Here is a 17,952-nt window from a genome sequence, read left to right as displayed (position 1 = left end):
TCCAGACTGGAATATACAAGGTTTTACAATATGGTAGCACTCTTCACAGAGACAAGGACTCCTTTAATTCTTATTTAGAACAAAGAGATAAAGGGTAATGATTTTAAAATATTGTTTATTAAAGCAAAAGATAACGGTGCATAAAAATATACAGAACAGAAATGACAGACAAGAGACAGAAAATAGATTACACTGTGATGAAAAGAATAACATAATGTGAAGTTGTGTTCAGTGATTGGCAGGCATGTGTATGTGAGTAGAAGAACATGGTATGTCCAGTGATTGGCTGTGTGTGTATGGGAACGTTGTCATATGTGCTGGAATTGAAGCAGTGAGAACCAGGATTAGATTCACAATGGAACCCAATCTGGAGATCTCTTTAAAGGTGCAATTCTGTAAAACATCATCTCTTCATTGCCAGACTATTTTTCAGTGCAATGATAGTCTGACTGATAAGTACTCAGTTATGCAACACTCTACCCATGGTAATTGTATATGATTTTTTTGAGACAAAGTGGTATTCAATAACCAATGTTTTTACATTTTTGACATATAAAAACGAAAAAGGGCCAGAAATTTGGGTTTTCTTACATTTACCTTTTGATTTCTTTACCTATAAAAAAAAAACAATCCCGCAATGATTGGTGGTCAGTGGCACTTTAAAGCCCCCCCCCCCCCATTCACAGCAAATTCCCCTATCATCAGTGTGAATGGGATGAATGTTTGTAAACACTACTAGTGCCTAAACTTGTGATGGCTGTGATTGGTTCACATCCATCACATGGTACAGGGCCACTCTGATTGGCTCTGTACATCGTGCGCTGCGTAATGACAGCTCAGATCACAGGCACACTGGTCCCCAGTTTGTTTTCTGCAGCGCCATTTATAAACAACACCCAGAAATATACGTCCACCACATCATTATTATTTTTTATAAACCCTTTATTTTCAGGGTTGATCATCCCTTTATTTTGCGGACAAGAGGTGAGGGAGAGGTGGGTTGACACCATTCCTGACATCACTGCACTTGTAGTCCATTGACACGTCCACATTAGTGAATGTCTTTTCCTTGGTATGGACATGGATGGGAGAAAGGATCTGCAGGAGCCAGAGCATTGCACACGGGATCCACGGGGGACCAGAGAAAGCAAAAATATCAGCTATTTAAACTTCAGCCTTAAACACAAGAAAAGAAACTTCGTTATTTGATGTTACATATTTTATTTATAAAAAAGGTATGTACAATATGGTCCAGTTATGTATCACTGAGCAGATATTTTTGTCATGTTAACAGATGGCTGTAGCTGTATTAGTGCAATTGTAGTAACACTGTGCTCTTCTTTGTTGTCTCCATATGAATTATATATATATATATATAAAAATACAGTAGATGTTTATTGGCACTTCAGATCCAGTCAGTCCACATATCTCGTCTTCAGCTAGACAGAGCATTGTGTATCCGTGCTATAGATTCCTGAGGACCCAAAGCCACCATCATCTCGGCCACACTGGGGCCAGCCTAGGGAAAGAGAACACAAACACTTCATAACTAGGAGACAACATTCCACATTCCATCTGTAAACTGACATTCCCCATTCTTATACCAGGCTAGACATCCACCCCAACCCAGAGGACTGGAAGATGCCGTTTTATAAACCTAACACCCACATTTGTGTTATTCACACTGTATACTCTCTATACTTTCATGACCTTCCTTTCCACCTAATCATGATAACTTTTCTGTGCTCATTTAGCCCCATTACATTTTTTTAAGATTGTTCTGGCACCATTTCCAAAAGAAATGAATATTGAGCCCAGAGCTAGGCGTTGGGGGAAGATGAAGTGGAAGGAATTACCTCCAAGCCACTCAGAATCCTGCGTAGAATTTTCATGGAAACACTGTACTTTGTAGCTTTCAGCTGCTGCAGATGGACCTTGAGATCTTTATTTAATGTTTCCACATTGGTGTCATTCTGGCTCTTCTGTAGAATCCTAGAAAGAAGACAAAGTTCATGAGGAGCTTTCCTTATTGTACTGCTATACATATGTACATGATCCTGCTCCATGTCGTCTGAGGACCCGGCATTGAAACCTGTACAGAGGCAAGGCATTACTTGCACCATTCATTATATTCTCAGATGTTTAACCCTTTCGCTGCCAATTCGGCTTGTGAGCCGCTGATGACAGCTATTAATTTAAAGGGGACAGTCTGCTGAACAGTTCTACTATAAGCTGATGGTCGCTAAAGCGACCATCAGCTTATAGTAGAACTGTAAATGCCAGGTCCGTACGACGTACTGAGCTGGCCAGCTGGAAGCACTTTTGTAGCTCCGTACGACGTACGTCCTTGGCAGCGAAAGGGTTAAAGTCTATCTACAGGTGAGACCTTTTTTTGTAGTTTTGGATAAGGTGGAAGTGTTAAAACCCTTGTCAGGTTTTTATTGCTGTCTGTGTCCACTCTGGGCAGATTCTGTCCTGGTGACCACTGTCACTCAGAAAGAGAGTGATGGGAAATCCAAAAGGTCATCCTAGCAAATCTTTCAAATGGGGACACCTGTTCTGATCACAACTGTCTAACACTGGATTTCCCCTCTCTTGGGAGAGATTTCTTCTCATTTTCTTTTGACTCCGAGACAGAAAATAAAGTCAAATCTCCCCAATGGGACAAAGAGAGCTAACAAAAATCCTCAACAAAAACAGGAGTTCTAACCACTTCACTCTATCCAAATCTACAGAAGTATTTAAAGACCCAGGTTGGCCATTAGGGGTACCGCATTCCCTCATCAAGGAAATTCGATTGAATCAACAACAAAACAGACTTTTAAAAAGGTACCCACCTGAATGCATCGTGGCCTAGTGGTTAGCACTCTTGCCTTGTAGGTTCCAATCTTTGTCTGGACACTATCTAGAAGGAGTTTGCATATTCTCTCTGTGCTTGTGTGGATAGGCTCCGGGTCCTCCGATTTCTTCCCATACGCCAAAGACATGCTGGTAGGTTTTTTGGCTACTGTCTAAACTGACCCTGTGTGTATGTATGTGAGATAGGGACCTTAGATTCTAAGCGCCTTGAGGGCAGGGACTGATGTGAATGTAAACTGCTGCATAAGATTTTCGGCACTATGTAAATAAAGATAATAATAATAAATATTGCCATGTGGACTCAACAACAGCACGAATATGGCATGGTATATTCTACGTATATATGGCATTCAAGTGGGTACTTTAAGTCTGTGTTGTGGTTGATTCAATTTAATTTATCCAAAGCCCCCCAAAAATGTTTTGTCTATAGACATATACTCTAAAAGCAAACCCTTCATGAGAGGAATATGGGGGATTCCATTGCTAATATCCTTATAAAAACTTTCCTGATCTGCATATTTGTACCAATTCTATTACTCAGAAAGTATTACAGTCAGGTGACCACCTGGCTGTAATACTTTCTAAGTAATAGAATTGGTACAAATATGCAGATCAGGAAAGTGGAAGACTTCCTTATCTGCATACTTGTTCTGGATTAGTGACAAAGTAGTGAAAGCTGAGGATCAGCATGACATCCAGGCAACTAGCATTTGTAGAAGCAGAAGCCAGCAATACACATAATGCTTTTAACAGAAGAGGATTTCATTTTAACACTCATTCGTTTATTATAAAAATGTCACATCTTAAAATGCTTATGAGCTGGAAATCGTAATTGAGGATGGATACAACTGGATGCTTCTACATTAGTCGTTAATTAAATCATTTAAGGAAGCACCAATCCCGGTTTTTCAGTATTGAGTACGCGTACTGATATTTATATTTTGGTACTCGCCGATACCGAATACTGATACTTCCAGTAGCATGGAGCCGAATCCCCGTGCAATCAAGAAGCCGGCAGCAGGGAATGACACGCTGCCCTGCTTCTTGATTGCCCGGGAAGCCAGCTCCATGCTGTTTGGCAGGGAAGCCAGCATCCCAGTCAATCAGCATGGAGCCAGGCCAATCAGTTAGCCGAGAGACAGGTCATTACCCGCTGCCTGGCTTCCTGATTGGCCGGGAAGCAAGCTCCATGCTTTTTGGCTGGCTCCATGCTCACTCACAGCACTGCCAGTCAGAGGAAATTTCCCTCTGACCGGAAGTTCTGGTATCGGGGGTAAGTATCGGAGCATTTGGGCAAGTACAGGTGCTCGCCCAAATACTCGGTATCGGCACCAATATTGATACTGGTATCGGTGCATCCCTAAAATAATTTATGGGAGCAGAAAAGGCAGTAAGAGCCCAGTTCTGTGTAACCAGTGTCCCAAATCAGGAGGGGTGACTACCTCAAGATCTGCAGTGTGCGGTGATACTAGTGATGGCACCTCTGAAGGACGGTACAGGGTGTTTCCCAAGTCGGGACAGGGTACCCAACGTGTTTCAAGGTTATGGACCTCTGATTTTTGCAGTGGGTCCAGCCCTTGGAACTTTCTGGCAGCCAAAAGAACTTCTACACAGCCCCACAGGTCATATCGTGCTGGACAAATCCGGCTGACTTGAGTTGGTGACAGTTTTTTTTTTGTTTTACTACCTTGTTGTTCCCCACTATTTTTATTGTTATTATTCTGCCTTGATTTCGGTCGTCCGTTGGTAGTTATACTTACATGTGCCAACGGATTTCCTATATTGACTGGAGTGAGCCCACTATTATGAACTCCTTTTTTACTACTTTCTGTGTATGTTCAGTTTTATTGCACTAGGTTTGTGTGTTCTCTTCTGATTTTGCAGTCAGGGGGACACCTGCCAGACTTTAGAGCAGCAGAACCTTTTATGACCCTTTCAAATTTTCCTTCACCTGCTAGGAGCAGTTCTCATAAAAAATCATCATCAGCAACCCAGTTTACAGAAGATCTCTCTCCACCAGGTAGAATATATATACCCAACTTATGAGATTTCCAAAATTATGCTGTGAAAGCCACTCAATAATTAAACCCCGCAGGGATGAGAAATATACACACCCCACAACCAGACTCCCAATCTCAGCAGCCTCACTTGACAAGCTGTGCAGATCTTTGAGGTGTATAGAGGGCCGAACCCACAAATAGGAGTAATCTGGAGACAGGAGGTCTGTAAGCATGCACAGGTGACCCTGAAAATGAAAAAAAAAGAAAGGAGGAATTACATTTTTATAAATGTATTAAATTAAATAAGTTATAATAAATGTATAGGAAAATTACATAACGTGTATTTAAAATAACTCGGGGATCTACATAGACCTCTTAAACTGTATGTAAACCCTAAACACGAAATACCTCTTGGTTTTGCCAGAAATCTCAGCTCATCACTTCCAGCGCTCTCTGGCTTTGCTGACGGTCTATATGCAGAATAGAAAAGTTGGCCATTACTGTCCACTGCCACTTAGCCCTGGATGTATATGGTGACCAGGTCTCTTTAAAGTGTATTTCCATTTTTGCAGACACAATAGGATAACACTTATATTTCTCCCTTTTTATGTAAAGTTTAGGAGGGGGCTGGGTAGTTGTGTTTGCCATAATTAACTTGGTCTGTACTGTGCTAGCAGATTTCGTAATCAGTTGGTAACCAGATGTGCAGGGCTGTCTGTCCTAACAAAGGGTATAAGATTTCAAGGCTTGGGTCAATGGACCAATAGTAAACTGCATGTCCACTTCAGGAACAAAAGTTTCTATTTGCATGGTTGAGCATCTCCTAGGGGACTCTAAATACATGCAGGAGCTTCTGGGTTCCTGCTTTTTATGTCTGCTACTGGTTTATTAGTTTGAACATGAATGCAGATTTACTTTAAATAAAACTTTCCCATAAAAGCTGCAATTAATGTGCAAATACAATTCATCTCACCTTCCTCAATATCAGTGTCTTCTCAATGTAGTCTTTATTAAACGTCATGTCTTTGTATTTATCCTGCAGTAGAGTCTGAAGCTTCGTGACCAGCTCTGCCCGACTATCTAGGTTGTCAATCCTCTTGGATAGATGAATCCTAATAGAAAGAGGACAAGATTTACCATCACAGATTACAAGGATTGCTGTGCACAATCATTAGGACTAGACGTGATGTTCATACAGAGTACATGACTCCTAAACAAAATCCAATCCTTTATCCAACATCCAGAAGGACTTTGCTACAAAAGCAATGTATAAATAACTTAAGCTGACCGTATAATCTTGAGGCAGCACAGTGGTGTAGTGGCTAGCGATCCTGCCTTGCACCACTGGGGGTCTAAGGTTTGAACCCCTGCCAGGTCACTATCTGCAAGGAGTTTGCATGTTCTCCCTGTGGTTGCCTGGGTTTCCCTGGGTACTCCTGTTCCCCCTACTCAAAAGACATGCTGGCAGGTTAATTGGCTCCTGTCTAAATTAGCCCTATATGTATGCATGTGAAATAGGGACCTTAGAATGTAAGCTCCTTGCAGGCAGGGACTTGTTTGAATGTGCACTATATAAAGTGCTGTGTAAATTTTTGGCGCTATATAAAAAGCTCTAATAAGGATAAATAAATAGATTCCCCCATCTACACTAACAGCGAGAATGAGGGAATCCAAGTGCAAAAAACAACCTGTTGATCTTGCTAGAAACCTTGTGTACTCTGCTTCTGCTGACTGTCATTAATCATCATTCCTTACAGATTTCTCTGTGGACTTTAGAAATCATCCCCCTTATGTTATGAGGAAGAAAAGGAGGAGGTGGTATGCGGTCCTGCCCTAGGGTGAACCGGTTGCTTAAACATAGATACAATGCATTGCGTGAGTTCTGTCACCCTAGGACAGTTACTGCATTACTGGCAGGATCACCAGGTAAAACTAAAGCAGGTAAAAAAAACAAAAAAAAACAACTAATGCAGCCACCACGTTAGGAGTGGTAATAAATTACATTTTTGTTCTTCGGTTTACATACACTTTATAGCTAAATTCATCATTCTATTGTACCCTAAATTGCAGTGCACTAAAGAAATCCTGCTTGCTGCATGTTTTGTGTGGGTTCCAGGGGAATGCCATTTCCTCAGTGATGAATAGTGATGTATGTGAAACGTGGCTAAAATGCGCCGCACTGGAAGTGAACCACATGAAAAGCACAGTGGTATGGACGTAGCCTAAAATGTATTTGCATGATACACAATATGTACTGATTCTGACACTCCATCATAAATGACATTTACCTGTTGTACTCGGGGAGATAATTCAGGTCTATGAGAGCTGAGTGAGTGCCGACTCTTTCCAGATCATACTGCTCTATTAGTTCAGGCAGAGTACGGCCCATCTGATTTCCTATATGAGGGGAAAATACAACACGTGAGATCTGTGAAGGCCCGGCTTCCATCTGTACAAAGTGGAGGCAGAGAACGTTACCAATGAGCAGTTATTCGGCCCATCATTGCACCAGGCTGTAATGACATTTTTCAGCCATGAGGTTTACATGCATCCCTGCCTTACCCTAATGTTCAGGCAAGAATAACATAGGTTATGTAAAGTGACACTAAACTCAGGAGTTAAATCTTAAAAATGCACTCAAGTACCTTAACTGGCAACAAAAATGTATCTTATTTGTGTATCACTCGGCTGTAGATCCTCAAATCATCTCTGAATTGGTGCTGACACTGTCCTTCCTTCTGGAGGGGGGCTACTTTTGTTCCCCATAGACCCTGTATGTGTTGTAAAGTAGTCACCGCTCCAAGCTCACTCCCGGGATGGACCAATAACTCCAATCTCATTGGAGACTACAATCTCATGTTTAGTTTACTAATTTGTATTGAGATTGTAGTTCATCATGGGAGTGAGCTTTGAGCCGTGACTACTTTACAACACACAGAGATCATGGGGAACAAAAGTAGCCCCCTCCAGAAGGAAGGACAGTGTCAGCACCAATTCAGAGATGATTTGAGGATCTACAGCCGAGTGATACACAAATAAGATACATTTTTGTTAATAGTTATGGTACTTGAATGTACTTTTACGATTTAACTCCTGAGTTTAGTGTCACTTTATCGTTTACGTCGAGCCAAAAAGTTTCTTAGTTTTAGGGGAAGGATTAGAACTTCTTTCAAGGTTTTACTGCTATTCAGGGCGCCAATAGAAACATTTACTCTAACTTCCTGTATGGCTGACAATTCACTAGACAGGAAGTGAGGTTAACTCTTCAACAGCAATAGAGTGAAACAAAAATGCTTTTCTGTAGGGTAAGGCTAAAACCCGTCAGATTTTAATTTCTTCTGTGTGCCTGTTGCAAGTTTTCCCTCAACACTTCTCTGGTGAAAACACTGTCAGCAGGACAGGAAGTGAAGGTAAATTTCTGTAATGGAGCCCCAGAGAGCAGTAAAAACCCAACAAGAGATCTAATTCTTCCCAACACTTTCAAAAGCTTAAGAATAAATAAAAAACAGGGTCATAGGGTATTGAAGCAGACCTAAGACTTCCGGTCCCGGCTCCCATGTAAGTGGCGGCGGGGAGACAGCGCTCCGTCCCCAGCACTTACCGACTTACAAGTACCGGCCACCGGCGTGCCCACACGTAACCTCGAGAGGGTTAGGGGACTCCAGGAGACCGCATGGATCGGTTCCTGGAGCCGAAAGGGACCAGCTCACGATCGGTCCCACGGGGGTTGGAAGGGACACAGGCACACGCTGCAGTCAAGATAGCGGCCGCGGCTGACAGGCTGAGCCACAGAAGCCCCTCTCCTACCTCCTCCCTGGCTGATTCCCTGGACGGCCCCACATATGCCCGTATAGCAGAGGCAGTGGCCAGGCTCCTCAAGCCCACTATCACAGGGGCTGTGGGGGCAGCAATGCAGCAACGGCTACTCCAGCTGAGACAGGAGGTCTCAGCACAGGCACACTCCATCTCTGTGGCTGAACAGAGGATATCCAGTGTGGAGGATGATCTCCTGGAAGCACAGGTTAAGCTGTCACAATACGAATCAGTGACTCTTTCAATACAAGCGAAACTGGATGACCTGGAAAATAGGTCCAGGAGGAATAACTTGTGGATTGTGTGACTCCCGGAAGCGTATAAACCGTCAATACTCGCAAAAATCTGCGCCTGCACAATCCTGGAAGCCCTCCATATCCCAGTGCCATGCATGGTGGAAAGAGTCCATCGATTGGGCCCTCCTCGAGAGGAAAACGCACCACCACGACCGGTAATTGTACGCTATCTCAATTATGCGGACAGGATGAGAGCGTTGCAGCAATATCGTGCGCAAAGATCCCTTGAGGTTGCAGCAGACCTAAAAATCAATAATGCAATTGCCATCTTGACCATCTCCCCCTGGTATAATCATAAACAGTAAAAGGTTGTCTATCTTCTTGTGGTGACGTTTAGGCAAAGCTAGCTCATTAGTGCTCAGCCTGAACATTGATTCTCCCCTTAAAGAACATATTTAATTAGACAGAGGGTTAATTCTGCAGGCAAGGTTCAATTTAGGGCTGCAAACAACAAATTGATTAAAGGAGAACTATGGGGTCAGTGTTTTCCCCCATAGTTCTCCTTAGGGTAACGGGAGGACACAAACTAGCGTCCTCCCGTTGCCCTAAGCTCAGTATACCGCGAGCTGCAGCTCGCGGTATACTGAGACGCCGCACCTGGAGCGGATCCCGACGTAGATGACGGGATCCGCCCAGCTGCGTGTGTGACAGCTGGCTCTGCCTATCTAGAGGCAGAGCCAGCTGTACCCGCCCCCTCCCCCGTCCGTTCTGCCAGTCAGCGCTGGCGGATCGGAGCGGGGAGAGGGGAATCCAGCCCCTCCCCTGTCACGGCAGAGAGCCGTGACAGGATCGAGAGGTGAGCGAACGCCGGTATGTGTTCCCTCACCTACCCGATCTACTGAGCCGACCTGTGACAGTCTCATTGTCACAGGTCGGCTTAGAACTATGAGGTGAGTGGAAATCACTCATCTCATAGTTCTCCATTAATTGATAATAATCGATAATGAGAATAGTTGTCAACGTTGGCCCTAAAATTATTGCTCGCACTTCGACGTTCGCAGCGATATGTAACATGTGCGGCCCAATTGTTGTAAGTAGGCGCACCCGATGCATGTTTGCGTGTGTGTATGTGGGGGGCGGGGACTTAAAACATTTTTTTATGCCTCTTCTCCAAGACTCCTAATGTCACCTAGTGACCGCCAGAGAAGCGGATTTTTCAAGCCCTGGTAATGTGTATTACCAGTTGACAGGTGTACTTTACAGCGTCTCTGCACCATTTTGAAGGTTACAAAAAAAAAACCTGCAAAAGACAACAGTTAATACTCACCCGTTCCTTGGATCACTTGTATGTTAAAGAGCTACTGCTTACAGCAGAATCTTAAAACAGAACTCTGGGTAAAAATGTCCTAACCTCTGCAGTGGGGCTTCCCCACGATGAGTGCATTGGATGATCGGATGTGTATATCTTTGTTATTTTCTTAGCCTAAACGGAAATGAGCACTTAACCCTTGCAGTGCCGGGGTAGCCCCACTGCAAGGGTTAAAACATTTTTTTTACCCGGGGGTTCTGCTTTAACATCTGACACACTGAGAATGTGTCAGATGTCTGTGTCCCCACACACGTCTGGTTCCTTCCTCTGGCCCCTACATCACCACAGAACACAGTAGTGATGCATAGGCCTACAGGAAGTATCACAGCACAAAGCGGGGTGACCAGGGATCTGGCACACCTAGAAGTATGTCAGATGCAGAATACTGTTCGGCAGGGCTAGCTCCTGGAACAGCAATCCTATAGATTAGTATAAAGTCTTCTTTTGCAGGAGATTTCTTTATGGAGTCAGAGTCGCTTTAAAGAGAAAAACAACCTGAATATGCTCTGCATATCACTTTCACCATTGTCTGTTATTCACCCTCTGCCATGCATGGGTTCTATGCCCATGTTCTTCAGAAATGGACACCTCCCGCTTTTCAGTGTTACCAAGAAATCCTGATCCACAGTTTGAAATAATGTCGAGCAGGGTCTCCGGCAGGTATCCACTCTTGGCGTAGTGCTGGATAAATATGTCCCCCTGTCGTTTGGACAGTTTGCTGCCATCTTTGTTGAGAAGGAGTGGGAGGTGAGCATACGACGGAGGTTGCCATCCCAATGCACGGAATAGGAGTAGATGCTTAGAGGTGGAGACCAGCCATTCCTCTCCTCTAAGGACGTGACTCACAGCCATTTTGTGATCGTCTACCACATTGGCCAAATGGTAGGTGGGAAAACCATCTCCTTTCAGGATCACCGGATCCCCTTCTATGCTTGCCACGTCATGATGAATGCAGCCAAAAAGCAAGTCCTTAAAAGAATGAGCTCCCTCCACCAGCTGAAACCGCACTACAAATGGCACATTTTTGGACAGTTTTTCCTGTATTTGTGCCGAGGATAAATGTCTGCAACGATTGTCGTACCTGCCGAGAGAAAAGAAAGCGGCATTATTATAATTCCTAAAATGGCTTACTGTAACATACTGATCATTACCAAAGATGCTCCTACCTTGTCATATTCAGTTAAAGAAGAACCCCAGGAAATGTTTTTATTAAAAGGAGAACTATGAGGTGTACAAGAGTTAAGGGCTTTATCCCTGCACCCATATGACAGATGACCAATTGGTTGGTAGGCATGGCAAAAAGGCATGCTATGATCGACAGAGGAGAGCGGGACGGGGACAGGGGAGAGTGGGATGGGGAATGTAGCAAGCTGTTAGGAACCCACTGTAATTCCTTCTTGGGAGCTACAATGCTCCCAGGCATCACTAGCTATCCTCACATGTCCATGATTAATCTGTGTTAGAACTTCCCTAAGGGAAGCCTGGCACTGGAGGGAATGAGTCACATGATCCCCATACCCACAAGTGCCGGCTACGTCTCTTTGCTCCAAATGATGTGGTACATAAAGGAAGGTGAGTGTCCAGAGGAGGGCTGAAAATGAAAGTGAACCTATATTGCTCTGCCCCCCCCAAATTATCCCCCTGGCGGACTGGCATTTGGTCATTAGGCAGGCGCAGGAATGATATCATAGCAGTTTCTGCTCATCTTTTATCATTGATATATTTAAGCTGGGCATACACTGTGCACATTTTGACTTCTTGGTAAACCAGCCTTCCGCCCGGCACCCTCCAGTCACAAAACGTAAAGAGCCGGTTGGAAGATTTGTAGGTGAACACTACAGTGATGTCAGCCAATCAGCTGCTATTACTGTTTAGGTATTCTGACAGCAGAACGGGGGGGGCGCTGGCAGGAACGCCAAAGGTTGCAAAGAGCTTGTGACCCAATAAGATGCCGCCTGAGGTCACCTCTTCAGGCTGCCTCATTATACGGACAGCCCTGTGTAACAGTGTATGGTCAGCTTACGGGTCAGTTTAATAAAGTATCCTTACTGCAGGATCACATAAAAGGAAGAAAGCCTTTGCTCCAATATCCCCTAGGTACCATTCACAAGACCACATGACAAGTCATTGGTCCAATTATATCAGCACAAGGGAAGGGTCAGACTTTAACCACTTACTGACCAGGGTGTTAAACCCCCTTCCTGGCCAGGCCATTTTTCAGTAACAAAGTTACTCACTGACCAGCTCTGCTGGAACCTCTGTCCCTTAATCTTCTCAGTCAGGCTAAATGTTTTGGTATTTAGTACCCAAGTTCTTCAGGACTTATATTTATTTGTCTCTTATCTACATTAAGTGAAGTTAAGGGCTCAGGAGGGCAAGTTTAAAAGGGGGTCCTTCACATAGCTATGTCTGCTTTGAAGATAAAATTGTCCAATCCAGCTGTTATTAGTTAGATTTGGCAACAACCGCACATGTATGGGAGGGGATGTGTGGATTGATAAACCTTTTCCCATAACTATGGTTTGATGCGGAGATCAACAGCACGAGGCGTGTCTCCATTTTGTTATCTCCTTCTCACTACACAGCACAGAAATCCACACTCAAGTGACAAAAATGTACATACGCCAGCAAGAAAAAAGCCTCTGCTGACAGCGGGGCCACACTTGCATGTTCGGCTATAATCTGATATCTATGGTCACCTTAAATGGTATGTCCGGGCATTACGCAAATTTTAACAGAGACTCCCTCTCCCCTCCAGAACATGTCCAGACATATTTCAGCGTTTCTCAAAATGTTTACAGTTACGACACCCCTTAAAAGCATGCAAACTTTTGAGGCACCTCAGCCTAAAATGTAAAAAAAACTAATTAACTCCTTAACTAATTAACACTAATTAACCCCATGCAAAAACAACAAAAAAGTTAGTTCCCCTTTTATATCAGAGTGCTCCCTTCAGGCACCCCCCTTTCACATTGAAGTCCTCCCTTTCACAATAGGAGCCCCCTCCTTTCATATCAGGACCACCCCCCTTTCAAAGTAGAATGACTTTTTGCAAGACTTTGGAGGTACCATTGAGAAAGACTGCTCTATTTACACCGATGCACTTTGGTACATTGTGGCTTCAGTGCATTGTAGGAATGCTGCATGCCTTAGGTGTATTTTATATGCATTACTATTCATCTCTATGCAATGTACGTTTTAGTGGAGACCACACACAGCAAAGATGCAGCAAAGCAGGAATTTTCCAAACACACAAAACCGCTGCATTAGAGTGAATGGAGCCTAACAAGGGGCGCCTTTCGTGGTGCAGACAAATTTATTAAGATCAGAATAGAAGATAAATATAAAACATACTCACAAAATTCATGATAGAAGTATAAAAAGTGTATAAGTTAAGTCCATGGACCCAAGGTGAAGTCTATGAAAGCTGCACAGCCGTGTCTATGTGTCAGCAGGAGACTGTGTGCTGTATGATGACGCGTTTCCAGGGTCACGCCCCCTTCATCATTTTGTGAGTAGGTTTTATATTTATCTTCTATTCTGATCTTAATAAATTTGTCTGCACCAGGAAAGGCGCCCCTTGTTTGTGTTTTTTCCCTAGATTTACAGTCTCCCCGGCTGATTTGGGGCAGCATCCTACAGACACACACATTTTTTAAACGTGTTTTTTATTTTACTCAATCACCAATTTTTAATTCAATCATCAATTTCCAAACAGACTTTGATTCTAATTTTATTAATGTGTGCATTGGTTTGTACTGGTTGAGCAGTCCTCTCTGGCGCTTTTTTGTTTTTTTCTGAATGGAGCCTAACTCAAAATATGAATGTTAAAAAGGTCAGCTAAAAGGAGAACTATGGGGTTGTCTTTTCCCCATAGTTCTCCTTAGGGTAACGGGAGGACACAAACTAGCGTCCTCCCGTTACCCTAGGCTCAGTATACAGCTCGCTGTATACTGAGACGCTGCGGTATACTGAGACAGCGCAGCTGAAGCGGATCCCGACAATTGTGCCGGGATCCGCCCAGCTGCGTGACTGACAGCTGGCTCTGCCTATCTAGAGGCAGAGCCAGCTGTACCCGCCCCCTCCCCGTCCGTTCCGCCAGTCAGTGCTGACGGATCGGAGCAGGGAGGGGGGAATCCAGCCCCTCCCATGTCACGGCAGAGAGCCGTGACAGGATCGAGAGGTGAGCGAACGCCGGTATGTGTTCGCTCACCTCCCGATGTACTGAGCCGACCTGTGACAGTCTCATTGTCACAGGTCGGATAGAACTATGAGGGTAGTGGAAAGCACTCCTCATAGTTCTCCTTTAACAAAGAACATTGTGTAAACAGAAGTGAGCACCATGAGGAATATTTATAAAATACATGTCTACACAATTCATATTTATTTACTGTGTATTTGTATACATTCATTATACAACTCTGCACACAAGGAAACATTGTCATACCGTGGAGTCTCTCGGTTTCTCAGAGCTTCTTTCTTCAGCAGCTCCAGTCTCTGCGGGGTGCAGAAACAATGGTAAGCCGCCCCACTTTCCAAAAGAGTCTGTGTAGCCTCATGGTAGAGATTTAGCCGCTTGGACTGTTCATAAGGGCCAAACGGTCCCCCTCTTCTTGGACTCTCATCTGGTGGAATCCCTATGATAATGAAAATAATATAAGAACAACTACCCCAGTCATATGTAGAGTCTTTTAAAGGGAATGTCTAATGGCCATGTATTTCTACTCTTCACTTATTACAGTCAGGACCAAAAGAAATTACATTTTTGCCAGGTAGATTGGAAATGTTGCTTATTCATTTTGCATTGACATTTCCTCCAGTAGATGGAGCTCTTGGCTGCTTTTCACATGTTTTGAAGACTATTCTTATCTGCTTCATTAACAACAGCTTGTTTTTACCAGAGCTCAAGATGTAAATATGCTAAAATGTACGAACACACACAAAGGTGATTCAATTGGGACAGTGATTCATCCTCTCTAGCTGTTTTTTAGACAGACATTCTCAAGCTCTTCCTGGTAGAAGTCAAGGCATTCCCAACTGACTGGCATGTAAAATCCGCCTTGTAGTAGATTATACGCAATGCAGTAACAGCAATAGGTGCAGAGCGTATAAGTGTCTGTATCACCCAATTAAACGGTGAACAAGCATATACCTGCCCACTCCAACATGTCTTCTATGCCTTCAGCTGCTCCAGGAACCAGGCGGCTCCTGTCTGTGTCTTCGAGTCGTAGAATGAAAGATCCGCCATGCTTCTTCGCAAAAAGATAATTGTAGAGTGCGGTGCGCAGCCCACCCAAGTGAAGAAAGCCTAGGGAGAGACGGAACAGTAAATGCCAGCAAAAATGACAAATATAAATACCCAACATATAAATGAGGTAATATCAAACAAGGTGGCCAAGAGATCTGTTTTAGCACAGACTTCCCTTACTTTCATTAAATTCGTGCTGTTGCATTTCATCAGAATATTCTATGCTCCCAAATCTGACATGCTCACACAAGGCGTTTAAGCTGGCCATATACCTTACATCCAACGCACGTCATTCGTTGTGCGATGGTTGTAAAGTAATTAAAACGTCGTACGAGCTGCTCATCTTGGACAGGCAGATCGTACTTGCGATCATCTCAAGCCAGCCCTGCTGAGGGGAGGGCTTGCCGATGATTGCAATGCCGAGCGTGCAGTGTGCGCGAGCGTGCAGTGTGCGCTTGCGCACACCGGCCCTACTGCTTTCATCTTCCGAGCACTCTACCAACCCGCTGAAAATCGTATTATTTTCGGCGGGTTTTCCAGCGTGCTAGGAACACGAAAGTTGGCGACCGTACAGTAGATGCGGTCGCACGTTGCCCATACACCTGCCGATTATCGTACGATAATCGGCAGAAGTATGGGCACCTTTATTCTCAGAGATGGATTTCTGCAACTGGATTCACATGTGGCTCCAAACAGCTGCTTCTGCTCAGCCTGCACAAAGCAATGACAGGCTCGGAGGTGATCACAACTGGAGCAATAGCCCCCGGTTGGAGACAAATGATCACGCCTGGTCAATTCTTTGTATGGGTTAAGAAGCCACAGCTGTCTCTGGCTGCTCAAATTTCAACTTTTTCTCAAAAGTCAGTAGCTGCCCCCTTGTTTCCCTCTCTAACCATTGGCCAAATGTGTCCAGAGGGCAGAGATTTAGGAAGCAGGATGGCAAGGGGTGGCCTGTGATTGACCTTCTCTATGCTGTTGGAGAGGCAAGATGGCAGCACCCAACTAGCTCTCTGTAGACAGAATGGAGTGCAGTTTCTGCTCATTGATTAGGCCAGCATTTCTCAAGCTTATTTCAGTCACGGCACCCTTTAAGAAAAATCAAGAGGCGACCCAATCTACAATGTAAAAAAAAATAATGTAAATGTAAACAAGAATGTAGCGTCCCAACAAAAACCATACCAGGCCCTTCTACAATACCAGAGTTCTTCTTTAAAAGCTAATACTTGGCACAGGTTTCTGTAAGCATCAGAAAGGAAACAGTTGCTCTAAAGGAGAAGTTTGGGGTGAATAAATGTTCCATTTTATATTCTCCCTGATCCTTTAGCGTACTGAAGCGGTTCCATGCCGGTGTTCTATCGAAAGCTCCAACTCGTCAAAATCTCCAACTACCTCACTGCCGTGTACTTGCAAGTTGTAGATTTCGTCCAGACGGCGTTAGACTGCAAAACACAAAGACTGGCGGAGCTCTGTATAGTTGCATTTTAACAATATTCAGCAGGTGGCAAACTTGACAATTATTCTGAAAACGCTATGCGCGCATTCACAACACAACTGTACAGAGCGCCAGTCTTTCTGAGGAAGTAAGGTAGTTGGAGATCTCGATGAGTTGAAGCTTTCGATAGAAAGCTGGCTCCAAGACTGAGAGCTGAGCGGTCATGTGACCTCTGATCTGTCAGCTTATGGTCTTCTCGCTGCAGAGAGCGCTGACTGTCAATTACTACCCCCTGTAGGGATTCCCCCTCCCCTCTGTTACTCCAGCACTGATTTGAGGGACAGACAGGGGGCAGGCACAGCTGGACCTAGAGAGGTAGATCCTTCAGTATCCTTCTTGACCATGGCATGACTCTCCAGTATCTTTGGACTGTGGCCCACAGAAGTACATTAGTAAATATACTCCAGTGACCCAAAAGAAAAGTAAAGCCACAAAAAGGACTAGCTTTACATCTCCTTAAAGCGGTCTTTAACTCAAGTACAAAAATGTAATATGGCAGATCACCGGTCCTTTGATCAGGATTATTTCCTATATATTCACCTGGTAGGACACCTCCTGTCCTAGAATGACAACGCTCACTCACCGTACTGTATAGAGAAGCGCCGTTGTCACCGTAGGACAGGACTACAGGACACAGCCCCCTGTCCATAACATAGGGAGCTGGTGTTCTGTAATGGTCAAGTACAAATCACAGGTGACAGGTTCTCTTTAGGTCTCTGGCATTACCTGTAGGGCTGGGAGCAAAGCGGAGCCTAACTTCATTGTGTGTCCCTCCAGAGCATGTTCTGGTACCCCGGGGCACAGCTGTGCACACAGCCCTGAGTAGTCTCATAACCTCACAGAATGTCCTCGGCCAAGCAGCGCCGCTAGCACCTGGGTTTCAGCCTGTCACTTCTAATTCTTATTTGTCCACAAAAGTGTCTTCAGTAAAGGAA

At 44.3% G+C, this 17,952-nt stretch overlaps 1 protein-coding gene across 2 annotated transcripts; it reads right to left on the bottom strand.

Moving 5' to 3' along the window:
- Positions 1 to 1,404: 1,404 nt before the first annotated feature.
- On the bottom strand, positions 1,405 to 17,861 carry EARS2 (glutamyl-tRNA synthetase 2, mitochondrial). Of its 2 annotated transcripts, none has more exons than XM_018552344.1 (9): positions 17,744 to 17,861; positions 15,430 to 15,585; positions 14,725 to 14,914; positions 10,886 to 11,358; positions 7,148 to 7,256; positions 5,833 to 5,971; positions 4,974 to 5,104; positions 1,857 to 1,992; positions 1,405 to 1,519 (listed from the first exon to the last, which is right to left on the bottom strand). In XM_018552344.1, exons 1-9 carry the CDS (start codon positions 17,847 to 17,849, stop codon positions 1,436 to 1,438), a joined length of 1,524 nt encoding a protein of 507 aa, XP_018407846.1. In that variant the 5' UTR covers positions 17,850 to 17,861; the 3' UTR covers positions 1,405 to 1,435. The 2 variants fall into 2 exon arrangements, with proteins under 2 accessions (XP_018407846.1, XP_018407847.1); XM_018552345.1 differs by having other exon boundaries at positions 1,857 to 1,995; positions 4,977 to 5,104.
- Positions 17,862 to 17,952: the final 91 nt, after the last annotated feature.

This window comes from Nanorana parkeri, unplaced genomic scaffold (assembly GCF_000935625.1).
Source record: "Nanorana parkeri isolate BGI_ZX_2015 unplaced genomic scaffold, ASM93562v1 scaffold85, whole genome shotgun sequence".
NCBI classification, from domain to species: Eukaryota; Metazoa; Chordata; class Amphibia; order Anura; family Dicroglossidae; genus Nanorana; species Nanorana parkeri.
The sequence above is the reverse complement of the archived record's forward strand: the minus strand, read 5'-3'. Positions and strand labels throughout refer to the sequence as shown.